The 27,500-nt window shown below is 41.7% G+C and overlaps 1 protein-coding gene across 2 annotated transcripts in view; it reads left to right on the top strand.

The window, feature by feature from the left end:
• gnav1 (guanine nucleotide binding protein (G protein) alpha v1) overlaps positions 1-27,500 on the top strand; it is an 84,268-nt gene that overhangs the window by 37,081 nt on the left and 19,687 nt on the right. For both annotated transcript variants that reach the window (XM_079808620.1, XM_079808621.1), the window contains one exon: positions 16,874-17,002. In XM_079808620.1, coding sequence (XP_079664746.1) covers positions 16,874-17,002 — 129 coding nt within the window. The remainder of the gene's footprint in view (positions 1-16,873; positions 17,003-27,500) is intronic.

A 27,500-nucleotide genomic window follows, 5' to 3' on the forward strand; every position in this document is an offset into this window, starting at 1 on the left:
TCGACTGGAGCAGAATAAGCGCACGCATCCGTCTACCATAGGGGAGGGAATGGCGCAGCAAGCCGACACTGGAACGGGTACTTCGGTGTTACTGACTATGGGAAGTGAGCACACAGGAAGAGACCGGCTCTACACGGAGGCTATAGAATCTAGCGAACGTGTTAGGTGTCGCCCAGCCCGCAGCTCTACAAATATCTGTCAGCGAGGCGCCACGAGCCAGCGCCCAGGAAGAGGCAACACCCCTAGTGGAGTGGGCTCTTAACCCGAGCGGGCAGGGCACGTCTTGGGACTGATAAGCCAAGACGATGGCGTCCACTATCCAGTGGGCCATCCTCTGCTTGGAGACAGCCTTTCCCTTCTGCTGTCCTCCGTAACAGACGAAGAGCTGCTCTGAGGTCCTGAAGCTTTGCGTTCTGTCCACGTAAGTCCGGAGAGCACGGACGGGACAGAGAAAAGCTAGGGCTGGGTCTGCCTCCTCCGAAGGCAGCGCTTGCAGGCTCACCACTTGGTCCCGGAAGGGAGTAGTGGGAACCTTGGGCACGTATCCAGGCCGGGGTCTCATGATCACATGAGAGTTACCGGGCCCGAACACCAGGCACGATTCGTCGACCGAAAATGCCTGCAGGTCCCCTACCCTCTTGATGGAGGCCAACGCAATCAGGAGTATAGTCTTTAACGACAGGATTTTCAACTCGGCTGACTGCAGAGGCTCAAAGGGTTCTCTCTGTAGTGCAGTAAGCACCAGAGCTAAGTCCCAAGAGGGTATAGAGGGAGGACGAGGAGGATTTAATCTCCTCGCTCCCCTAAGGAACCTGACGATCAGATCGTGCTTACCTAGAGATTTTCCATCTACGAACTCATGATTAGCGGCGATAGCGGCGACATAGACCTTGAGGGTGGAGGGAGACAGCCTTCGCTCCAACCCATCTTGTAGAAAGGTAAGCACAGAAGCGATCGAACATCTTCGGGGGTCTTCTTGGCGGGAAGAGCACCAATCGACGAACAGGTTCCACTTCAACGCATAGAGGCGCCTCGTAGAGGGGGCTCTAGCGGAAGTGATGGTGTCAACTACCGCTTGTGGTAGGTCACCTAGAACCTCCGCGTCCCGTCCAGGGACCAGACATGGAGTTTCCAGAGGTCTGGACGCGGGTGCCATAGGGTGCCCCGTCTCTGAGTCAGGAGGTCCTGCCTCAGAGGAATGGGCCAGGGAGGTGCTGTCGCAAGGAGCACTAGTTCCGGGAACCAAGTCCGGTTGGGCCAATACGGAGCGACCAACAGGACCTGCTCCTCGTCCTCCCTGACTTTGCACAGTGTCTGCGCAAGAAGGCTCACTGGGGGAAACGCATACTTGCGTTCTTCCCGGGGCCAGCTGTGGGCCAGGGCATCCGACCCGAGGGTTCCCTCGGTCAAGGAATAAAACCACTGACAGTGGGTCGTCTCTGGGGAGGCAAACAGGTCTACCTGTGCGGCCCCGAAACGACTCCAGATTAGCTGGACCGCCTGGGGATGGAGTCGCCATTCTCCCGGAAGTTCCTGCTGACGTGACAGCTCGTCGGCCGCACAATTGAGCAGGCCCGGAATGTGAACAGCACGAAGCGACCTCAGATGCTTCTGACTCCATAAGAGGAGATGGCGGGCGAGTTGCGACATGCGACGGGAGCGTAGACCACCTTGTTTGTTGATGTACGCTACGGCCGCAGTGTTGTCCGTCCGGACCAGAACGTGCTTGCCTCTGAGCGGCACTTTGAAGCGGCTGAGTGCAAGACGAACTGCTAACAACTCGAGGCAATTGATATGCCATTGCAGCTGAGGCCCCGTCCACAGGCCCGAAGCTGCAAGCCCGTTGTACGTGGCACCCCAACCCGTGGATGAGGCATCCGTGGAGACAACGGAGTGCCTGGACACTTGTTCTAGGGGGACTCCTGCCCGTAGAAACAAAGGGTCCGACCACGGGCCGAAGGTTTGGCGGCACCTCGGAGTCACTTGGACGCGGAGGGAACCGCTGTGCCACGCCCATCTCGGGACTCGATCGTGTAGCCAGCGTTGAAGCGGTCTCATATGAAGAAATCCGAGCGGCGTTACTGCGGCTGCGGATGCCATATGCCCCAGGAGCCTCTGAAAATGTTTCAGTGGAACCGCTGTCCTGCCTTTGAATGAATTCAGGCAGTTCAACACCGACTGGACGCGCTCCTCGGTGAGGCGCGCAGTCATGGCGACCGAGTCCATCTCCATACCGAGAAAAGAGATCCTCTGCGTGGGGCAGAGTTTGCTCTTCTCCCAGTTGACCCGAAGTCCCAACTGGCTGAGGTGACTGAGCACCTTGTCCCTGTGTTCGCACAACTGCTCTCGTGACTGGGCAAGAATCAGCCAGTCGTCGAGGTAGTTGAGGATGCGAACACCATGCTCTCTCATGGGAGCAATGGCCGCCTCCGCAACCTTCGTAAAGACGCGGGGCGACAGGGACAGGCCGAAGGGTAAGACGCGGTACTGATATGCCCGTCCCTCGAACGCGAAGCGCAGAAAGGGCCGGTGTCGAGGGAGAATCGAGACATGAAAGTACGCGTCCTTCAGGTCGATCGCTGCAAACCAATCTTGGGGACGGATGCACCTGAAGATGCGCTTCTGCGTTAACATCGTGAACGGCAGCCTGTGAAGGGACCGGTTCAGGAATCGCAGGTCCAAGATCGGTCGTAACCCGCCGCCTTTCTTGGGTACAATGAAGTACGGGCTGTAGAACCCGGACCTCATATCGGCTTGAGGGACCGGCTCTATCGCGTCCTTCGCCAGTAGGACAGCGATCTCCGCCCTGAGCACGGGGGCGTTCGCCTCCACTACAGTCGTGAAGTGAACGCCCCTGAACTTGGGGGGACGCCGGGCGAACTGAATCGCATAGCCGAGTCTGATGGTACGGATGAGCCACCGAGACGTGCTGGGAAGCGCTAGCCAGGCTCCCAGACTCCGAGCAAGGGGGACCATCGGCACCACAGACGTACCCGCAGCGGGGCAGCGAGGCGGAACGCAGGGATCCGGCTCGGACGGCATGGGAGCGGCCCGTAGCGGGATCTGAGTGTGCTGTGCAACACTTACCTGCATCCGCGGAGGGGACGTGCGAGTGTGGGGAGGCCGCTTGTGTGCGTCCCGACAGCCGGCGTCCCCTGTTGGCGAAGGGAGAGGTACTTGAGGGTGGCGAGGCATGGGAGCGTCGACCACCGCCAAGCGCGCTCTCTTGGCACCCAGAGATATTGGAAACTGCTCTTTTATTGAAGTTTTGGGTGCCGCTGGCACTGGGACCAGCGGCGGAACAGACAAACAAAAGATTTTCCCCCGGCCCTCCTCCGGGGGAAGGAGTGGTGCTGCAGCCATCTCCCTCAGAGCAGTTTCCTCCATCTCTGGGTGGCCCGTCTCAGGGTCGCTTGCGACGACGCTTGCCACCTGGCTTGGCAGCGGCCTGAGCGGGCTGGACATCCTTCCCACGGCCGGCCCCACGCCGTCGGCTGGTGGAAGGCTGCTGCGGTGCCTTGGCGGGGGCGGAGGCGGCGGCGGGTGGACGTCCTCGGCGACGAGTAGTCGGAGGCGCTGCCACCGGCGGCGGGGTGGGGGCAGCAGCGGGCCGCCGGGGCAGGATGTGCTTGATCGCCTCCGTCTGCTTCTGGGCGGCCGAGAACTGTTGGGCGAAGCTCTCGACCGCGTCGCCGAACAACCCAGCTGACGAGATGGGGGAGTCCAGGAACCGATATTTATCGGCCTCCCTCATATCAGCCAGGTTGAGCCAGAGATGACGCTCCTGGACCACAAGCGTGGACATCGCCTGACCGATGGAACGGGCGGTGACTTTCGTCGCCCGGAGGGCGAGGTCCGTCGCCGTCCGGAGCTCCCGGAGGAGCTCTGGGTCAGGCCTACCCTCGTGCATGTCAAGGAGTGCCTGGGCCTGGTGGACCTGAAGCAACGCCATGCCATGCAAAGCGGACGCAGCCTGCCCACAGGCCTTGTAAGCCTTCCCAGTCAGACTGGAAGAGAACTTACAGGCCCGGGACGGGAGACGCGGGTCACCGCGCCAGTTAGAGGCGGTCGCCGGACACAGTTGCATCGCGACGGCGCGCTCCACTGGCGGGATCCCCACGTAACCCTTGGCTGGCCCGCCGTCGAGGGTAGTGAGAGGGGAGGAGTCACTCGGCCGGTTTCTGGCAGAAAAAGGTGCCGTCCACGACCTTGTGAGCTCCTCATGCACCTCCGGGAAGAAAGGTGTCGGGGCGGGACGCTGAGAACCAGCGCGACCCACCCCGAGGAACCAATCGTCCAACCTAGAGGGTTCGGGACACGGTGGAGGGTTCCACTCGAGCCCAACCCTTTCGGCGGCCCGGGAAAGCATAGCAGCCATCTCAGGGTCCGGGGCAGCCGTTGCCACTCTCCCAGAGGGAGGCAGTACAACTGACCCTTCATCCCCCGAGGACTGAAACTCCCCCTCCGATGCAGCGATTGACATCTGTTCGTCTGCTGGAGCTCCAAAAGTCACCACTGGTCTCCCGTGGGAGGGTCCAGCGGGTTCTCCTGGAGGCTCTACCGGCTGCGGAGCAGAGGGAATAGGGGCCTGCGGAGATTCACTCGGCGGGTTTGCCCTAAACGTGATCCTCAGATCACCCTGGCCATCCAAAGAAGCAGGACCGCCCGGGTTAGGGGCAGCCCTGGTTCGTGGGATGGGTAAGGGGACTCCCCCAGCCCGGAGGTAGGAGAGTCTCGATCTTAACTCCGAGATGGTCATGTTCCCGCAGTGGGAACACGAGCCATCCACAAACGCCGCCTCAGCGTGCTGTATGCCCAAACACGTGAGACAGCGATTGTGACCGTCAGCAGGGGACAGGGAACGACCGCATCCAGAAACGCACGGGTGGTAAGACATCCTGAAAAGGACGGCACGTCACCCGTGAACTCTTTTTGTGAGGAAACGCTCTGTGCTGAAGCACTCAGGGGGAAACGCGACAGCGCACGGGATTGTGTGCAGCCCGTGCCTGTACTCAAACAGGGAAAACGCCCAACCAGACCAACAGAAATTTGTTGCTGTGAAAACAGCAGTTTTCTCTGCTCTCTCAGCAGCTGGATGAGTCAGCGCGGTCCCGCTGAAAGGTGCCGTTTCTCCAACACGCGTCCTCTTCCGGTCCTCTCCGGTCTAGTTCTCTTGCTGTAGCAGCGAAAATACTCTCTATAACAGATGAGTGAGTCGTCTTCATATGCCTGTGTGGCTCCGAAGTGAATGACAGCGTGCATTCGCTCTCGCTTCCTGTTTATACCCGCGGCGCGGGGCGGGGCGCGAGATGCAAATCTCGCACGCCAATTGTCCATTGGCCGGTTCTAGATAGCTCGAAGCTGATAGGGGCTCCCAGAAGTGATCCCAATTCGTCGGTACGTCCGACGTACGTCGAACGTGACCGACTGAATGGGAACACTATTTCTGGAGTTTATAGCTGGGTCAAATAAATCCAAAAGTTAAAGTATATCTACAAAACACCAAAAGAGCTCCTCAAATGCGAAAAATATATCAAAATGTAACACTAGCTAGGAGAAACCAGGCTGAACCGGTTTTGGGAAGGAGTAGATCATCTAAAAATGACTCTAAAGGTGTTTTTTCTTCTGTAGGACACAAAAGAAGACGATTTGAATGATGTTCACTCTGCTCTTTTCCATATAACTAAAGAATAGCGTGAGATTAGACCAGCTAATGACCTTAAGATCAGCTTGGACCAGCTAAAAACCATCAGAAGCGGTTTTTATCATGAACGGGCTTTATGGAAAACACTATTTCTGTAGTTTATAGCTGGGTAAAATAAATCCAAAAGTTAAAGTGTATCTAAAAAACACCAAAAGAGCTCCTCAAATGCGAAAAATACTTCAAAATGTAACTCTAGCTAAGAGAAACCAAGCTAAACCTGTTTTGGGAAGGAGTAGATAATCTAAAAATGACTCTAAATATGTTTTTTCTTCTGTAGGACACAAAAGAAGACGTTTCGAATGATGTTCACGCTGCTCTTTTCCATATAACTAAAGATTAGACCAGCTAATGACCTTAAGATCAGCTTGGACCAGCTGAAAACCATAAGAAGCTGTTTTTTATCATGAAGGGGCTTTATGGAAAACACTATTTCTGTAGTTTATAGCTGGGTCAAATAAATCCAAAAGTTAAAGTGTATCTACAAAACACCAAAAGAGCTCCTCAAATGCGAAAAATACTTACACTAGCTAGGAGAAACCAGGCTGAACCGGTTTTGGAAACGAGTAGATCGTCTAAAAATGACTCTAAAGGTGTTTTTTCTTCTGTAGGACACAAAAGAAGACGTTTTGAATAATGTTCACGCTGCTCTTTTCCAAATAACTAAAGATTAGACCAGCTAATGACCTTAAGATCAGCTTGGACCAGCTATAAAGCTGTTTTTAGCTCATTTTATCATGCAGGGGCTTTATGGAAAACACTTTTTGTGGAGTCAATAGCTGTTAAAGTTAGCCCTGCCTTTCCCTAAAGAGCGTCAGAGAATTAGACAGATTCACAGCGACAGAACCTTTGCGTCCCGCTGGGAGCTGAAGGCCAGCAGCGAGTGGAAGTTGCATCAGATGCAGGTTAGGACATGTCTGTCCTTCTCACCCAGACCAGCCTGAAGACAAACACCTCACACACACTGTCTCCGCTCAGGCCTGAGGCGTCCGGAGCTGTGTGTTCGCCGCTGCCTCGGGGTATGTTGTGCCACCCAGGGGGTTTACAAGATCAGACTCAGCGGGAATGCCAAGGAATCGCATTGGCACTGAGGACGTGTGTGTGCGTGTGCGCGTGCCAGAAACACGCTCTACGCGCTCTCTAAGCTGAAATAAAATCAAATTAAGTCTAAATATTAGATGAAAAACTAAACAAAAATTTAAAATAAGTTTATGTTGGTATACTAAAACTGAAAAAATTAACTATTTTAGAAATATAAAATTTTTTAAAATAAAAGGTAATTTCAAAATATTAATAACTGGAATAGCATATAAATAATACTAAAATATCAGTTAAACGATAACGATCTGTATTGTTTAGTATTATTTATATGCTATTCCAGTTGTTAGGGTTAGGACACCGAAGGTGCGGAGCCCGTCTTGAAACCGTTAGATTTCTTATTATTATTATTATTCCGCCATGGCAGCCCATAGAACCGTTTGCGGGAAATTATGAAATTTAGTACACTGATAGAGGTCATTACCAATAGTAACCACACCCATTTTGGAGTCTCTAACTCAATCCCTCTAGCGCCACCACCTGTCCAAAGTTTGACTCATATTTTTGCTAATAACTTTTGAACCCTAATGGTGCGTTCACACTGGACGTGATTCGCGCGAGTGATTTACATGTTAAGTCAATGCAGACACGCGAAACGGCATAGTGCAGCGCGATTCGCGCGAATGAGGCGGCGCGAATTGAGCGTTTTGAATGCACGATTCGCGGGAATCGCCCAAATCGCTCAAGTTGAAAAATCTGAACTTTGGCGGATATTTCGCGCCGCGTTAACCAATCAGGAGCTTGCTCTAGTAGTGACAACAATGAGGAGAAAATCTGTATATTAATATCTGGTTCAGACAATATGATTATCACTGTGATAACATTAAATGACATGAAACACAACCCAGTCTCTTTTTGTTAAATGCAAGTTTATGTTTGATCAATAATACAAAAGTATACGTAATGTATAACAAGCTATACATGAAATAAAGCAAACAATTCAGTCAAACATTCAAAGTCAGTGCTAGTCGGCTAACGTTACAACTGCAACGTACAGTTCTAGCCTAAAAATATAAAGTAATGAAACTTCTCTTTGCCTTCAGTCTAAACGATTTGCCAGGGAACAAATTATAGATCCATGAGAGCAAAGATCGGCCGTTACAAGACGAATTATAGCTCGAGACGCCACAGAGACATCAGAGCCAGCGGCAGAAGGACTGGCTGAGGAAAGGCTGATCTCACCGGGTTAATGAGCTGAGCTGATCCGCTGGAGCTCACAACTCCGAAAACGGCAGATAAAATGTTCAAATAGGCACTCTTTATATAAATAAACCACACATTTGAGCTTTAAACAACTACATTATCGACTGTAAAAGTCTTAAAACTACGTTTTGTCACACATTAACAGTAGATTTTAACGAAAAAAAAGACGTGTAAACACAGCCCATGTCAGCCACAGAGCTGCCAACTTTTCAAAAAAACTTAGAGTGAGATTTGGTGGGGCCAACCAAAATTTTGCCGCGAACAAAGCAAAAATTGCAACAAAAAAACAAAATAAATAATAATATTATAATAATAGCTATATACACACACATCACAGAAAACACTCTCTGCATCAGCATTTGAATGGGGTAGTATTGGTTTTTGTTATTGATTTCTTTTTTGCCTTTGATAGATAAGGTTGATAATGAATTCTTTCTATTAAGACAAAATGCATCTATATGACGCTTTGTATACAGTATATCCTATAGACACACACACACACACACAATTTTAAAGCACTATGTAGAGGCATGGTTTTGTCTAAATAGAACAAATTGATTATACATCAACCTACAGCATACTTTTACAGGGAAGAAAAAGGAAAATAACTGTCCTGTCTGTTGCTCTTCTGTCTGTTGTGTGGTTCTTTTTTGCTGTGGCTGATCTAAAAAAACTGTGTTGTAGTAAAAAATACTTTGAGTAGTTAAGTTATATTCAAGCTACCCTTTTGAAAATAGCTACACTACAAGTTACTATCAAAAAGTAGCTGGCTACATTGAAACCATGTTTCTTTTTCTTCTTTTTTACAATGAGATTGTTACAAATAACTGAATAATTGTTCATGAAGAATGTTATAATATTTGGGGTTTCAAGCTTCATAATGCAATGTAATTATGATTTCAAAGAGGATAGGGTGAATTCAGGGTTATTGGGACACTTTCCCCCAGTCATTTCAATGGAAAAAACTGTCAGAATCATTACACACAATACTCAAATATAACCTATATCTCAAACTGGCTGCCCAGTGCAAAATGGCTACACATTTAACATCAGTGCAAGAACAAAATGTATGCAAATCAACTTTGCGATGCTGTTTGCGAACGTTCGTTGGAACTATGGTTTCGGGAAACACGACTCGTTTAACTATGCTTATAATGACGGAACTTGTGACCATAGTTAGCGAACGACACTTTCGGGAAACGCACCTTCGCTCATTACAGGCTCGTTCTCGTCAGAACCCAAAACGGAATGTAGCTTTAGGTCGCGCAACACCGTATTTATTTGCCCATTTATCTTGAACCCCCTCACCGAAAGCATGATCGGTTCAACATGTAGATCTATAGATAAACTCATCTTTCAGGCATTTGACCGACCGGGTTGGCACTTCAGCGTGAGAAATCGGGGGTGTGGCGTGTGAGCGTGTGAAACCAATCAAATGCGTGTGTCTCACGGCCAATGCGTGAGAGTTGGCAGCTCTGCAGCCATTTCTCAACGAGACGAGCCGCTGGCAGAAGCCCCGCCCATGAGGAGAATCACGTCTGTTGTGCAGTGAATGTCACGCGCGATTCGACACACGTCCACCTTCGCGCGAATCGCGTCCGGTGTGAACACCACATAAGAGCTGGAAACAATTCTTTAATTATTTTTTCTTTCTATTCCTTGGCTCAATCCGATTCGATTGCACCCTATGATGTCATTTCCGTCATGCAAATATTCCCACCATTTATAATTAACCAAAACCCAACTTTTTCGAACTCCTCCTGGGCCGTTGGTCCGATTTACACGAAAATTTAACCAGATCATCTCCAGACAGTGTTGACAAAAAAACATGGAATTCAAGTTGATTCGTCAAATCGTTTTCAAATAACACGCAAAAATTTTTTAAGTAACGCTTGCAAAAACACACTTAAGGCAATATCTTCGCAACGCTTTATTGTATTCAAACCAAACTTGGTACAAGTCATCACAAGCATGACCTGAGGCAACATGCAGCGTTTCGGCGCAGCGCCACCTACTGGTCCGGAGATACGAAAAATTGCTATTTTTGCTTATAACTTATGAACTGTTTGTCCAAAAATCATAAAAGTGGTCGCGTTAGATTCAGGACGGCATGCAGAGTCTTCTGATATCCATTTTGACTGTCGGCCATTTTGAATTATGTACTAAAATGCTGTATTTTATGAACGCATGAACGGATTGTTACGAAACTCGGTATGGGTCATCAGCACGAGAACCTGAAGTAGCTTGAGAAGTTTCGAAACAGCGCCACCTAGTGGATAATTTTTTTTCCCGCTTATAACTTTGGGTGGGGTTGACTTATTTTCGTGGGACTAACTTTTTTTGTCTCCTGAATCCTTGCCGAGTCCAACGATACCAGACTTGCCAGGTTTCGGCGTATGGTTTGTGCAGCGCGGTAATTTAGCACTTAAAAAACGTTAGCTGATATCTTCGAAACCGCTAGTCCGATCGAGACGAAACCAGCACCAGAAAATTGAAAACATAGGTCGATAGCTAAATGTTACTGCCCAAATGTCAAAAATATTGATAGTAAGGGGTAGTAAAATCCAGTCAAATTCAGGTGTCAGTCATTTTTTACATGTTTTTTCATATAAATGTCTATAACTCCAAAACGAAATGAGATATTTTCACCAAAATTGACACACACATGTATGGGCACACTCTGATGACACATAAAAAAATTGTAGGATTGTGCCTCTTGGTGGCGCTATAATAGAACAAAACATGACATTGGCACTATACAACTCAGTTTTAATGTGGTGTTTCAACGTTTTTACTTCAAATGTCTTCACTCATTTTTTCAGTTGGTCTGCTGCTATCTTCCTTGTTTGATTCTGTTGCGCTTGGCCCCGTTAATGGCTGCTTGCAGCTATATTTAATATTTTGACTTTTTTATATAACTAAATAGTTAATTTTTTCAGTTTTAGTATACCAACATAAACAAAAAGTTTTGTTTAGTTTGAAGGTAATTGGTTTATGCTAACGGCCGCTAACATCCCTTGTTCTAGCGTTAATATCTGCCGTTACACCATATGCTATTCATCTATCTAGCAAAACCCATGTCATAAATGATGAGTGAAACATTAGCTTTTCAAGCTACAAGCTAAAGTACTACTTTTATGGTGGAGCAACGAGTAGCCTATCTTGCTGAGAAAGTTAGCTAAACTATAGTCAAGCTCTTTTGAAGAAGTAGTTAACTTCTAAAAGCTACAAAAAAGTGTGTAATTTAAGTTGTTTATGACATGAGACATGAGCTAGATATAAAAAGGGTGACAGTTAAGCTAACTTTTTTTGATTCTCTTCAAACAAGTGCTCTAGCATGACGTTCACTGTGTTGGGTAAGCTTGCTAGCTATAAGCTACTTTTCGTTTAAGCAGTACTATTTTTTTTAAAGTAGTTAGGCACTCTTGTTAGCTATAAGCTATCACAATTTAAAGTATAGTACTTCTACTGCTTTTTGTTAGTGTACTGCTAACAAAAAATGGCTAAAAGAATTGAAGCTACAATGCTAAATACTACATTGACAGATATGCTGCGTCCAAAATCGCGTAGTGTCTGAGTAGGATGCCACATTTGAATTTATTTTGCGGCCGTTAAAAAGTACGTCCACCATGTTGTGACTGTCACATGACCTTCCAGCGTCAGTTGCGTCGCTTCACTTCCATTCATAAATCCTCTCCCATGTCCTCGTGGGAAAGTAAAGTGTACATCAAATGCGCACAATCTCAAATCTTCAGATTTTCGAATACCACTCCCTGTTGAGAAAAAAGAGCTGGTCATGAGCTGGTTTAAGATGGTCAAGTGCTGTTCCTAAGAAACTAGTTCCAGCTCAGGACCTGCTTAAACCAGCTGAAACCATCTTAAACCAGCTCAAACCATCTTAAACCAGCTCATGACAAGCTAAGGACCAGCTCAAACCAGCTTAAACCAGCTCAAACTAGCTCATGACCAGCTCAAACCAGCTCATGACCAGCTAAGGACCAGCTTAAACCATCTTAAACCAGCTCATGACAAGCTAAGGAACAGCTTAAACCAGCTCAAACTAGCTCATGACCAGCTCAAACCAGCTAAGGACCAACTCATGACCAGCTAAGGACCAGCTCAAACCATTTTAAACCCACTCATGACCAGCTCCAACCAGCTCAAACTAGCTCATTACCAGCTAAGGACCAGCTCAAACCATCTTAAACTAGCTCATGACAAGCTACGGACCAGCTTAAACCAGCTCAAACTAGCTCATGACCAGCTCAAACCAGCTCATGACCAGCTCATGACCAGCTAATGACCAGCTAATGACCAGCTCATGACCAGCTAAGGACCAGCTCAAACCAGCTCATGACCAGCTAAGGACCAGCTTAAACCAGCTCATGACCAGCTAAGGACCACCTCAAACTAGCTCATGACCAGCTAAGGACCAGCTCAAACTAGCTCATGACCAGCTAAGGACCAGCTCATGACCAGCTAAGGACCAGCTCAAACTAGCTCATGACCAGCTAAGGACCAGCTTAAACCAGCTCATGACCAGCTAAGGACCAGCTCAAACCAGCTCATGACCAGCTCAAACTAGCTCATGACCAGCTAAGGACCAGCTTAAACCAGCTCATGACCAGCTAAGGACCAGCTTAAACCAGCTCATGACCAGCTAAGGACCAGCTTAAACCAGCTCATGACCAGCTCAAACTAGCTCATGACCAGCTAAGGACCAGCTCATGACCAGCTAAGGACCAGCTCAAACTAGCTCATGACCAGCTTAAACCAGCTCATGACCAGCTAAGGACCAGCTTAAAACAGCTCATGACCAGCTAAGGAGCAGCTCAAACTAGCTCATGACCAGCTCAAACTAGCTCATGACCAGCTAAGGACCAGCTTAAACCAGCTCATGACCAGCTAAGGACCAGCTCAAACCAGCTCATGACCAGCTAAGGACCAGCTCATGACCAGCTCATGACCGGCTCAAACCAGCTCATGACCAGCTAAGGACCAGCTCATGACCGGCTCAAACCAGCTCATGACCAGCTGATGACTTGCTCAAACCAGCTAATGACCAGCTTAAACCAGCTCAAACCAGCTCATGACCAGCTTAAACCAGCTCAAACCAGCTAATGACTAGCTCAAACCAGCTTAAACCAGCTCAAACCAGCTCATGGCCAGCTTAAACCAGATCAAATCAGCTCATGACCAGGTAATGACCAGCTTAAACAAGCTCATGACCAGCTAAGGACCAGCTCAAACCAGTTCATGACCAGCGAAGGACCAGCTAATGACCAGCTTAAACCAGCTCATGACCAGCTAATGACTATCTCAAACCAGCTAATGACCAGCTGAAACCAGCTCATGACCAGTTTAAACCAGCTCATGACCAGCTTAAACTTGCTCAAACCAGCTCATGACCAGCTAATGACTAGCTCAAACCAGCTAATGACCAGCATAAACCAGCTCATGACCAGCTTAAACCAGCTCATGACCAGCTTAAACCAGCTCATGACCAGTTTAAACCAGCTCATGACCATCTTAAACCAGCTCAAACCAGCTCATGGCCAGCATAAACCAGCTCATGGCCAGCATAAACCAGCTCATGACCAGCATAAACCAGCTCAAACATACACACTATTCTTTTGGTGTTCTGTTTTTTCCCCACACTAGCTGTATAGTAGGGAAGTATTCTATTTCAGATGCAGTTCAGATTCAGATTCATTGCCCTGGGAAGACAACAGTTTATGCTAATTATGCTATCGCCGCATCCCTTGCAGCAACAGTGCAAACGCAACACACACTTTTTAGCACGCAAGCGTGTGAAATCAAGCTCTGACGTACTAGCTTATAGCCTTTCTTCTGTTTGCATGAGCAGAATGATAAAATAGTCTTATCAGTGCAGGAAAAGACGCCTCACACACTCTTAATTAAAAAAACTATGGCACAGGTTATTGCTTTAAAACTGTTAGTGTGTGTGTGTGTGTGTGTGTGTAGTCTAATTCTCTCTCCAGGGTGTCGCGCCTCCTGTGAGGTGTGTTTGTTGCTACGTAGCGCGCGCTCCAGGATAATCCGTCTCTTTAGCAGAAATCCCCCACAGGTTTGCTTATACTGTATCATGCTGTATTTAAATTCATGGTGGTGATTAGCATACGGCGTGTTCCTCCCTCAGGCCGTCTTATCGCCAGCGCAGCCGCTAACCGCAGAGGTAAAGCCGCTTAGCCTAGCTAGACAATGTAAGACGAGGGCTTTTCCCACAGAGACACGATTATAGAAGGTGAGGTGAAGACCTCTTTCTTTTACCGATAGTTTGCTGGAGTTGGTCCTTAAACCCTTCTGGTGTCAAACCAGGAACTGGCTGGAGTAATCGTCACTTTATTAGCCTAATTAGGTGGGCAGAAAGCTATGCCATAATCAGAAATAGTGTGTATATATATTTAGCAAAGTAAGAACAACTACAACTAAGAAACAAACGTGTACAAAGTTGCATAAGTCAGGATTAGTCTATAAACGTGTGTTAACCCCTTAACTGAGAATACACATGAAAACGCACTATCCAAACTTAAAGGGATGTAATTCAAGAATACTTTGGAATATAAGTTTGGTCTTGTTTTAAAGAAGACACTCTGCAGATGATTGCAATTCAAAATATGAAAGTATGAAAACGTTTTGGAAGTTTAAATTAAATGAAAATACTGTTCTGAATATTTTTTATTTCATATAAAATATATATTTTACAACAAAAAAATTACTTTAAAATTAATATAAAATTAAAGCCATGTGTCTAACCAAGTTGTGTTCCAAATTTGAAGTTGAAATCACAAAAATTAAAGTTCCCATGAGATTTTGTTTAGGCGCTGTACCAAAAATAGCCACCGGGTGTCATTGACATTCCATTGATTGTTTTTTTGATGCATTTTCCTGTAAATTTCTGTCCAATTATCACTTCCATCACAAAACAGTCACCAAATATGGACCCTTGAGACTCAGACCTTTCCGACGATATGTGTGTTGTCAAGATTTTGATTATAAAGTTCAAATAAATGTTGTAATATGAAAAATGACTCCGCCCACTTGGGGGAGGAGCCTGCTGGAAGAATTTAGAGTACTGTTTCCATGGTAACGCAACGTCCGTTTTCAAAATGGGTTTCACAGGATGAATTTTGAGTTCGTAAGCTTTCTCACATTACCTAATTTATGATAATTACTAAAATATATGATACGAAAAAAAGAGCGGCAGGTTAAGTTAAGGTGTTAAACTCCGCACACGCAGTGCTGAAGCAGAACAGAACCGCTCTGAGACGCCATCATGAGCTGCTCGCGTGAACACTGCACTTTGCTTGACTATTTCTTTCCGTTTCGAATTGTTCCGTTTAAAAGTGGACACTTCCAGCTTTCTCTCCTCATATTTCTCATGTGTGTGAGGCTGAGTTTGGGTTTATTTATGAGGCGTGTTCAAGAGCAATCGTGATCGCGCCGGCGCCTCATGTCACGATTATTGTCTGCTATATTCGCTTCTTATTTATTAAATCCAGGCGATTGGCTGATGAAACATTGATTAAAATTAAGATACAAAACCAAATTCACTTTAAAGAAAGGCTTTCTACAAAACAAAACTTTGTTATAAATGTGGGTATAAATTTATTGTTGAAAGTGTGTAACTCAGGCCAGTTAGGGCTGTTCCCACTAGATTACAGAAAATACCGGAAAAAATAATTTTGTCTGGATCATGAATGCAAGATTTATTCAAACGGGTCTGAAGGGAGGTTACACACTTTCAACAATGAATTTATAACCAAAAAAATCAAAAAGCGCCTCTTTTTTGGGGGGTTTATTACAGCTCAGACAACATATACTCACATGTTTATCACTTTTAGCAGTGCTTTATGAAACTTCAAAGGGTTTCCTGTAAAATGACTGTGTGTGTGTGTGTGTGTGTGTGTGTGTGTGTGTGTGTGTGTGTGTGTGTGTGTGTGTGTGTGTGTGTGTGTGTGTGTGTGTGTGTGTGTGTGTGTGTGTGTGTGTGTGTGTGTGTGTGTGTGTGTGTGTGTGTGTGTGTGTGTGTGTGTGTGTGTGTGTGTGTGTGTGTGTGTGTGTGTGTGTGTGTGTGTGTGTGTGTGTGTGTGTGTGTGTGTGTGTGTGTGTGTGTGTGTGTGTGTGTGTGTGTGTGTGTGTGTGTGTGTGTGTGTGTGTGTGTGTGTGTGTGTGTGTGTGTGTGTGTGTGTGTGTGTGTGAGGGCTAGGTTTAGGGTCAGTGTAAGGGGATAGAAAATACGGTTTGTACGGTATAAAAACCATTACGCCTATGGAATGTCCTCACATTTCACAAAAACAAACATGTGTGTGTGTGTGTGTGTGTGTGTGTGTGAAACTTTTAAATTAGGCTCGGACAAATTCAGATGGAAATGGTCCCAGAGTGGTTAAACAATGTATTGATGATGATTTTTAGTGATTTATTTTTAATTTATTTAGACCAGTGTTATTGTTAAAAAATAAAACTTAAAAATGGTGTTGATAATTAAAATATAAATATTAAATGAAAAACTTAAACTTGGCAACAAAGTGAAATAATAAGTTTAAATCTTAAATTTATTTAGAAATAGAAATAAACTACTGAAACCAAACTTAAAATGAAAACAGGATATATAAAAATAAAAGCAAATTCAAAATATTAATAAACACTATAAAAGTGTATACATGATTCTATAATAACACAGATTTTTACAAATATAGAATAGATCGTTAAATGGTCATAATGTGAAAATAATCGGGTTATCAGAACTTCTGGCCAAGAACTAGTTCCGTTTTTCAGGAAGTCATGATTATTACTGTAATAAAATGTGCATTTGTAATAACCTTTCTCTCTATATGTCTCTGTCTCCAGTTTTTTTGAGAACATGGGCCGGATCATCGCCCCCGATTACATGCCGACAGAAACGGACGTTTTGCGAGTGCGACTGAGAACCACAGGAGTGATCGAGACTCAGTTCAAAGTCAAACACCTGGTCTTCAGGTAAACCATCTCTTCATTTGCCCTTTTTACCACAACTGTTGTTACAAAATATGACTCGATTGTTATTATGGGTAGTCGTAGACTTTGTAAAGGACTCTCAGTAGCGCTATCGGTTCTCTTAATCTTTCCTTTTCAGCTGAAGTTTATCTAAAAGTAGCTTTAACCCTTAACTGTCACCGTCCCACTAGCGGGACGCCGGGCGCTCGTTTTATATCGCCTTTTTTCTAGGGCTGTCAAAAGATTAATCGCGATTTATCGCATCCAAAATAAAAGTTTGTGTTTACATAATATATGTGTGTGTACTCTGTTAATTATTATTTATATATAAATACACACACAAGCATGTATATATTTACGAAAAAAATATTATTTTTATATATAAAACATTAATATTTATATATATTATAGATTATATAAATGTATATACAGTATATACATGCAACTATTTCTTAAATATATACATGAATGTGTGTATTTATATATAAATAATAATTAACAGAGTACACACACATATATTATGTAAACACAAACTTTTATTTTGGATGCGATTAATCGCGATTAATCTTTTGACAGCCCTACTTTTTTCGTATCATATATTTTAGTAATTATCATAAATTAGGTATCATTAGAAAGCTTACGAACTCAAAATTCATCCTGTGAAACCCATTTTGAAATCGGACGTTGTTACCATGGAAACGGTACTCTAAATTCTTCCAGCGGGCTCCTCCCCCAAGTGGGCGGAGTCATGTTTCATATTACAACATTTATTTGAACTCCTTTATGATCAAAAACTTGACAACACACATATCGTCGGAAAGGTCTGAGTCTCAAGGGTCCATATTTGGTGACTGTTTTGTGATGGAAGTGATATTTGGACAGACATTTACAGGAAAATGCATCAAAAAACAATCAATGGAAAGTGGATGACACCCAGTGGCTATTTTTGGTACAGCGCCTGAACAAATTCTCATGGGAACTTCAATTTTTGTGATATCAACTTCAAATTTGGAATACAACTTAGTTAGACACATGGCTCTGATTTTATATTAATTTTATAGTAACATTTTTTGTAAAATATATATATTTTATATAAAATAACAACTATTTAGTACAATATTTTCATTTCATTTAAACTTCCATAACTTTTTCATACTTTCATATTTTGAATTGCAATAATCTGCCGAGTGTCTTCTTTAAAACAAGACCAAACTTAGCTCTATATTCCAAAGCATTCTTGAATTACAGCCCTTTAAGTTTGGATAGTGCATTTTCATGTGTATTCTCAATGGTGGCATTTAAGGGGTTAACTAGCAGGTTGACTTCAGACAAAAGTGAGGGTGTTTCTGTTGGACAGACCCTTCCCTAGCTTTCTGATATTGACCGGCGATTTCCTCCACCTCACTATCTTATGAAACGTCACCTCTGCATGCCGTCCTGATTAAGCATCGCTCCATTCGTCAATATCAGAACTGGCATTATCAGCGTTGAGCACACGTTTGACTTTGATTTGGATGCAAGACTTGTAATGTTTTTTTGCTCGCTGACGTCTTGAGTCTCAACTCAGATGTGTGTGCAGACAGCTCCTGAAGGTATATGCTAAGTGTCTTTGAAGCGGTGTTATTTTAGCATCATTCAGGGTTATTCTAGTTAACGAAGGGGCCGATTACACGACACCATTTTCAACTGAGAACAGAACACTTTGTGTGCGTTTTGGCCGTTCATTTAGACGACGACTACAGCGGTTGAAGGCCTGAAAACGCAAACTTTTTGGAAAATTGGTTTCAAAGTACACCGTCTCCACGTACTACTAAAACGCTTTGTGAGACATCATGTGTATGCGTATTGTTCAGTCTTTAGGCATGTAATGTTTCATAATACAGTGTTTTAGTCGTTTTCATGGATCCGTGTGAACGCAAAAAACGCAAAAGAAAAACGTTTCCGTTTTTAGTACATAGTTGTCGTATAAATGTACCCTTTAACTAAAACTAAACTAAAATAAAACAAAACATTTTTTTTTTCAGTTATAGTTTATTTCAGTTTTGCAATTCTAGTACTTCAACTTAAGCTTATTTCAGTCAGTTGCCAAGGCAACATTTTCAAATTTTCGTTTAGATTTTCATATAATGTTTTATTTTTATATTATTTGGTTAATTGGTTTTACTCTAAAAAATTAAAAATGAGAAACGCTGAAATAAAATAAGTTTAAGTATTAAAATCTAAATTTTATTTGTTAATTTCAAGTAATTAAATGTTTTTTTTAATGCGTTTTGGCCGTTCATTTACACAGCGTTTGGGGGGCATGAAAACGCAAACTTTTGAAAACGGGTTTCGAAGTGCAAGTTTTTGAAAACGATAACGTTATCGTTTCCGTGTAAACTACAAAAACGCAAATTTGTGAAGACCGTGACATCTAAGTCTAAAGGTGCAGTGATTCTTAACAAAGGGACATCGCCATCTACTGGCCTGGCATGAATAATAGCGTTTTAGTCGTTTTCATGGATCTGTGTGAATGTGGATCGTTGTCATCTGTACGTGAAAAACGGAGAGGAAAAACGTTTCTGGTTTTACTACATAGTGGTCGTATAAATGTACCCTTTAACTAAAACTAAAACCATAAAAAAACTAAAGGTTTTATTTTAGTTTAGTTTCTTTAAGTTTTTATTTCTAAATTTTAGTACTTAAGCTTATTTCAGTTAGTTGCCAAGGCAACATTTTCTAATTTTCGTTTAGATTTTCATATAATTTTTTATTTTTATTTTATTTGGTTAATTGGTTTTAATGTGAAGAATTAAAAATGAGAAATGCTGAAATAGCTGAAATTAAAATAAGTTTAAGTATAAAAATCTAAATTTTATTTCAGTTAATTTCAAGTAATGAAATGTATTTTATGCGTTTTGGCCGTTCATTTACACGACAACAGTGTTTTGGGGCATGACACGCAAACTTTTAAAAATGGGTTTCAAAGTACAAGTTTTGAAATCGATACGGTTATCGATTTACTGATTTACCGTGTAAACTACAAAAACGCTAATTTGTGTAATAAAGTATAAAAAACTATTTTATTTTAGTTCCTTTCAAGTAATGAAATGTTTTTTATGTATTTTGGCCGTTCATTTACACCACAACAGTGTTTTGGGGGCCTAAAAATGCAAACTTTTAAAAAACGTTTTCAAAGTTCAAGTTTTTGAAATCGATACGATTATCGTCTCCATGTAAACTACAAAAACGCAAATTTGTGAAAACAGTGACATCATGCGTATACGTGTAGGACTAAAGGCGCTGTGATTCTTTACAAAGTGGCATCGCCATCTACTGGCCTGGCATGAATAATAGCGTTTTAGTCGTTTTCATGGATCCGTGTGAATGTGGATAATTTCTGCAATGTTGTCGTCTGTATGTGAAAAACACAAAGGAAAAACGTTTCCGTTTTTAGTACATCGTTGTCGTATAAATGTACCCTTTAACTAAAACTAAAACCATTAAAAAAAATTTTTTATTTTAGTTTCGTTTCTTTACGTTTTTATTTCAAAATTTCACGAGAACAGTGTTTTGGGGCATAAAAACGCAAACTTTTAAAAACGGGTTTCAAAGTACAAGTTTTTGAAAACGATACCATTATCGTCTCCGTGTAAACTACAAAAACACAAATTTGTGAAAACAGTGACATTGTGCATATAGGTGTATGTCTAAAGGCACAGTGATTCTTAACAAAGTGATATCGCCATCTACTGGCCTGGCATTAATAATACAGAAGTTTTAGTCTTTTTCATGGATTTTGGCAATGTTGTCGTCTGTACACGAAAAACACAAAGGAAAAACGTTTCTGTTTTTAGGACATCGTTGTCGTATAAATGTACCCTTTAATTAAAACTAACACCATACATTTTTATTTTATTTTATTAGTTTTATTTTAGTTTATTTTCTTAATTTTTATTTCTAAATTTTACGACAACAGCGTTTGGGCTGGCAGAAGAACGCAAACTTTTAAAAACGGGTTTCAAAGTGCAAGTTTTTGGAAACAATACCGTTATAGTCTCCGTGTAAACTACAAAAAATGCAAATTTGTGAAAAGTCTAGTTTAGGTCTTATAGGCGTTGTGTTTCTTTACAAAGTGACATCGCCATCTACTGGCCTGGCATGAATAATAGCATTTTAGTCGTTTTCATGGATTTTGGCAATGTTGACGCCTGTACGAGAAACTTTTTAGTTTAAAGTTTGTTTTATTTCAGTTTTTCAATTGTAGTACTTCAACTTTAGCTTATTTCAGTTAGTCGCCAAGGCAACATTCCTAATTTTCATTTAGTTTTTCATGTAATATTTAAAATGTATTTTAAGTTAATTTGGTTTTAATCTAAAGAAATACAAAGAGAACAAACTGAAATAATACATTTATTTTATTTCAGCTAATTACGATGAAATGTTTTTTATGCTTTTATTTTTAGTTAACATTTGCTTTGAGGCAAAAAACGTCGGAATTTATGGGTAATCTGCGCACAGTCACCATAGCAATGACTCAAAATGTCAGAATGAAAGTTTTATGCGTGTTCATTGTCCTCTCAAGCTCAATTCTGTGCAAGCATTGGGCAAACCAGTAAAACGATTGGGAGGTTTCATGGGAAATGTGAGTAATTTTCTGCCTGGCGGCTTTTACCAGCCATTTGAATGTTAATGGACACATTTACAGCTCTGAGATGCCACAGACCGTTTGAGATGGCACAGAGAGATGAGAGTTTCGGCATTTGGTGAAAAGCGACTGTCTTCTTCTGTACTTTTCCGTTCGCTTCGTCTTGGGTCTTTCTACCCTGAGATTTGGCTAATTTATTGGCTTCAGTTGAGGGCTTCTGCAATAACGTTTATATTGCATTACTTTGCATAATGCTAAATCTAAATTCCCACTGCTTTCATGACAGATTTTAATAAAAGCATCATAAAAGCAAAACAAGATGACTTCACTTAAAAAATGGTTGTGGGATGTAGCGATGTTTGAAATGCCCAGTTGGATGCTTATCCATTTAGTCATCTTTACTGCTTGGTCTTCAGAAATGTCTATCAATCTGAAACGTGGGGAAGTGTTGTTAAGTTGTGGTATAGAGCGTGTATGTAAAGGAGACTCCATCATGATTAAGTCTTTATGTTCATTATAACTCTGTGAGAGCAGTGCTGATGTTATGTCGGGGTAATTGTTTGCTATGTGGAACCTGTTTAGTTCCTCTTGAGTTGGAGTGAATTAATTCTGAATAACTTACTGTCAGTCTCCGGCATGCTCCACTGCTCGTCCTTATCGCAGCGCTTCACAAGCGTCCCATGGCGAAACCCCAAGATCTTTATCATATCATTCACACCTCACGTTTGATACACACCTATAGCTGCTGCGTTTAAAGAAACACGTCACTGTTTCTGAAAATAGGCTCATTTTCCGACTCCCCTAGAGTTAAACAGTTGAGTTTGACCGTTTTCGAATCCATTCAGCCGATCTCTGGGTTTGCACTTTTAGCATAGCTTAGCATAGATCATTGAATCTGATTAGACCGTTAGCATCTCGCTCAAAAAATGACCAAAAAGTCTCGATATTTTTCCTATTTAAAACTTTTCTGTAGCCATATCGGCCTAGAACATCACAACTTCTCATTTTCTGTCGGTCTTCGTACACGATGGAACTACAGAAGAGTCGAGCTTTAACCCTCAGAGCCCGACGGCATCGCCCACGACGTCACACGGCACCTCCGATAAATATCTATATTATTTCATGAAACTTTTATCGATTTTCTTACCGTTTTTTCCAGCAGAAAGCTAACGAGCTAGCCATCACGGGGGTGTCTTTGGTGTCTTTGTAGCCTTTACAGAAGGTTTTCTATCCAGCCTGGAACATGTGCATCTTTTTGGAGTTGTTCAGCAATAAATCAAAACGCTTACATCCAAGATTTATCCACTTGATGTCCATAATTTATAAATTTTCCGTCATTTTTGCCGCTAGCGCGATGCTAGCTGCCATTTTGGATGAGGGTTTGACCAATGACAGGCTGATCCGTCATCCACGTTGGTGTGCGTCATTACGCATGAACCACAGCTCTGTTATTGTGAAGAGAGAGAGACGCACGGCTAGTGTTGAGGAGAGAGAGAGAGAGACGCGCTGCAGTTTTTAGTAGTTTTGTGGAGAAAGTTTGAGGAGAAGTTACTGATAGGAACTGTTTTGAGGCTTGGCACCAGTAAATATCCAAAATCCAAAGAGGCCAAAAACGCCTGGACTTTTTTTGGAAAAATGTAAATAGTTTTGGTTCTGTATAAGTTATCATGTTTATTCCTGAGTTCCAGGACTCCAAAGACTTGAACAAACTGTTTTCCAGAGGAAATATGCTTAGCTTTTATTTATTTGTGTGTGTTTTCAATAAATATTTGAGTGATTCAATTTCCGTTTTATGTTTTCATTTGTCTTTATGGTCCCATAACTTATTTTACATTCAGGTGACATCAATGAAACACAAATATACTGACAGTGCAACTTGTCTTGAAAAAAAAGAGGTGTGTCAATTGTCTGTGCACAACAGGGTTGATGTTTTACAAGCTTTTTTAGTAAATAAAACCAGGCGGAAAATTAATTGTAAAAATACCCTTAGGTCTTAAAGGGTTAAAAAGGAGAAATATCTAAACTCTTTGGTCATTTTTGAGCGAGATGCTAACGGTCTAATCAGATTCAATGATCTATGCAGGGCCGGCTCTGTAAATCTGGGGGCCCTAAGCAGGATAATTTTGGGGCCCTGCCTTGCAGTGAATAATGGAGTATTGCACCGCAAACCAGCAACTGTATACAATCTAACACTTACACATTTCATCTGTATATCTTTTAACATGATTGCCTACAATTATTTTACTGCTTATTAAAGTACACTCACTGAAACAGTAAAAGTAAAGATTACAGATTTGCAAATTTCTTTCATACATAAGGTCAATTTGTTGTAAACAAATAAATATTAATAATTTAGCATTAACAATATATAGCTAACTTACAACATTAGCCATAGTGGTATGCGGCTCGCTATGCTCTACTGAAGCAGCAGTAGAGTCACCTCCTCCAGCTGTTGAGATTACAATATAATTAATAATAAATACAGTATGCAGAGTAGATAAAACACATTCATTTTAAATTAATATTAAAGTACAATTAGACAACATAGTGAATTATGATTATAAAACTACATTTTTTATTGGCAAGAGGAAAATTAGCTATGTTGAAGTTGCGCACAAAACTATTCAAAAGAAAGGCAGTGGGAAATATTTACTGGTGTCAGCCTCATGAAATGTTTCTCCACGACCACTAAAATATTTAAGAATGGCTCCTCCTGAGAAAGTGACATTTTGTTTTTTACAATTAGTGTGAGCAGAAAACAATGTTAAGGGTAAATTAAAAGAAATCCAATGTTAAATTATATTATTTAATTAGGCCTATTGGTTGATTAACTCTTACATACTGTTCATATTTTAAACCTTCACAGCATGGAGTGAGATATTTTTTACCTTTTATGATTACATACAGTAATACATTCACTGTAAAAAAAAAAGCAGGTCCCCAATTGAACATTTTCTAGTGAGCGATCACATCTACAATTTTCAATTTTAATTGAATTAAATTGCATCAATTCACATTAATTCAATTTGGCCAACTGAAAAATTTTGATGTGATCGCTCACTAGAAAATTTTCAATTGGGGACCTGATTTTTTTTACAGTGTTCTTTACTAAAATTTACCACAAATCCATTTTGCTTTTAGGTGTCTTGTATCGATCATCATTCAATAATGTTTCAGAGAGGACAGTGTTTTCTTTAGGTTTAAATGGTCTGGGCGATTTAGCTTAACAATATATAAAATATTTCATAATAGTATATAGATTAATATTTATTAATAATCTTTAATTGCCTATTAAATTAAGACCATAAGAAAAAGCTTGTATTTAACCGCTTTATTTTAAACTTCATCATGCTCTCTCTTCCTTTTTACTTTCTTTCTCTCGAATGTTCAATAATTAAACTATTTTTTATTGTAATAAGCGTCTATTGAGACAAAGATTTTTCGTTTTTTTTCTTTCCCAGAACTAGTGTAGGTCATGTAACGTTAACTGTTAAAAAGAAAATACATTCATAGGAGTCGCGTCTGTCTCTACGCGGTCTGTAGCCCAGAGCTGGGGCCGACGGCTGGACCATAGCGCAAGCAATGTTGATTCCGCATAATCGACGGACAGCTAACGTTATGCTGCGTTCACACCAAACGCAAATAGAGTGTCTGGCGCGAGTGATTTGATTTCAATGTTAAGTCAATGGAAAGGCGCGTTGACGCGCGTCTGGAGGTCCCGCGGCGCGGAAGGCGCTTTTCGCGCGGTGCAAATGACGCGAATTGAACGTCTTGCGTGATAAACTGCGGCGACGCTGGCGAGTGCAATCTGTAGTTAGGGGGCCCCCTAGTGGCGGCGGGGCTCTAAGCAGCCGCTTAGTTCGCTTATAGGGAGAGCCGGCTCTGGATCTATGCTAAGCTAAAAGTGCAGACCCGGAGATTGGCTGAGTGGATTCAAAAACGGTCAAACTCCACTGTTTAACTCTAGGGGAGTCGGAAAATTACTATTTTCAAAAATAGTGGCGTATTCCTTTAATATACGATACTTTTCCGCCTTCAATTATTCAGTTCAGTTTTTAAATAAAAGTTATGTATGCATTTATTTATTCTCCTATTTATTTAGTTATGAATTATTTTATTTATTGACACTTTTATTTATTTATTTATGAATTTATGCTGTTTATTTGTTTATGTTTTTTATGCATTTATTCACACTTTGATTTATTTATGCTTTTTTAATTTATGCATTTTTATTTTTATTTTTATTTATTTATGGTATTTTTTTAGGGCTGTCAAAAGATTTAATCGCGATTAATCGCATCCAAAATAAAAGTTTGTGTTTACATAATATATGTGTGTGTACTCTGTTAATTATTATTTATATATAAATACACACACATTCATGTATATATTTAAGAAAAAAAAATGATTTTTATATATAAAACATTTATATTTATATATATATATATATTATAGATTATATAAATGTTTATACAGTATATACATGCAAATATTTCTTAAATATATACATGAATGTGTGTGTATTTATATATAAATAATAATTAACAGAGTACACATATATTATGTAAACACAAACTTTTATTTTGGATGCGATTAATCGCGATTAATCTTTTGACAGCCCTAGTATTTTTATATTGACGCATTGTGCTTTTATTTATGCATTTATTTATTTATGCATTATGCTAATTTATGTATATTTATGCATATATGCTTTTATTTACACTTATTTATTTATGCTTTTATTTGTACATTTCTATGTTTGTGTTCATTTCATTTACTATATCTAAAAGGAAAGTTACCGTTTCTTTAGTTTCAAGTAGTAATTTCCATTATTTGTTTTTCTAATGATGGTTTTGCAGTTCATTTTAAATGCAAACTTGGTTTATGTCGCCAAAAGTTCCTAATGACTTGCATTTAACTTGTCAGCCATAATCAAGTAAATTATTACATTAAAAAGGATTAATATATTAGATAATTAATTATTGCACAGCTATTTTATTAATATATATAAGTAGGAACAACATGAGGTGTGTTGGACAGGAAGTGTCACTGTTTTCACCAGTTCTGATGATTTATTTTTTAAACAAGTCTAATAAAGTCTCCTAACCAAATTCCTCCCTGCAGCCGAGATCTGAATCTGAGGTCTGTCCGGGTCACGCTTCACATCTGAGCCGTAATGAACCGTCCCCTGATGAGTGAAATGACTTGTGTTTTGATCAGTGTGTTTGACACGGCACGATTCTCACCTCGTCTGCAGTGATAATGGCCACATCAGAGCATCCCATAATTTAACAAAGCCATTATTAAACCTTTGTGCTGTTGGAAAAGACGTGACAGACAAAAAGGTGCACTAGGTTTGATTTAATTGTTTCCCCTTTCCCTTTAATTCATGTTTTTAGTTGAATACTCATCATAATGCTATATATAAATACTCTGCATCCGGGAAGTATTCACAGCGCTTCACTTTTTCCACATTTTGTTATGTTACAGCCTTATTTGCAAAATGGATTAAATTCATTATTTTCCTCAAAATTCTACAAACAATGATTTTTATGAGAAACCGTTTGTATTAGTGTGCCATAAAGCAAATATAGATTTATTTTTCCATCACGTTTGAAGTGTGTGTATTGATAGTTTTGATTTCAGACGTGTGGAAGAATCTTCCCCACAAATATAGTGAAGAGACGGCGCAGGATGAAGTGGAAGCTGGAAAATAAATGTGTGAGAGAGACGCTGACTCTTCACGGCCATCTCCCTTTAGACACGACTGTCTGAAGAAAAACACTCTGACAACAAACACTCACCTTTGTACACACACACACACATATTTATATATAGTAGATCATACGGATGGACGGACATAAACAGACGGAT

This window comes from Gobio gobio (genome assembly GCF_949357685.1).
Source record: "Gobio gobio genome assembly, chromosome: 24".
In the NCBI taxonomy this organism is placed as follows: domain Eukaryota; kingdom Metazoa; phylum Chordata; class Actinopteri; order Cypriniformes; family Gobionidae; genus Gobio; species Gobio gobio.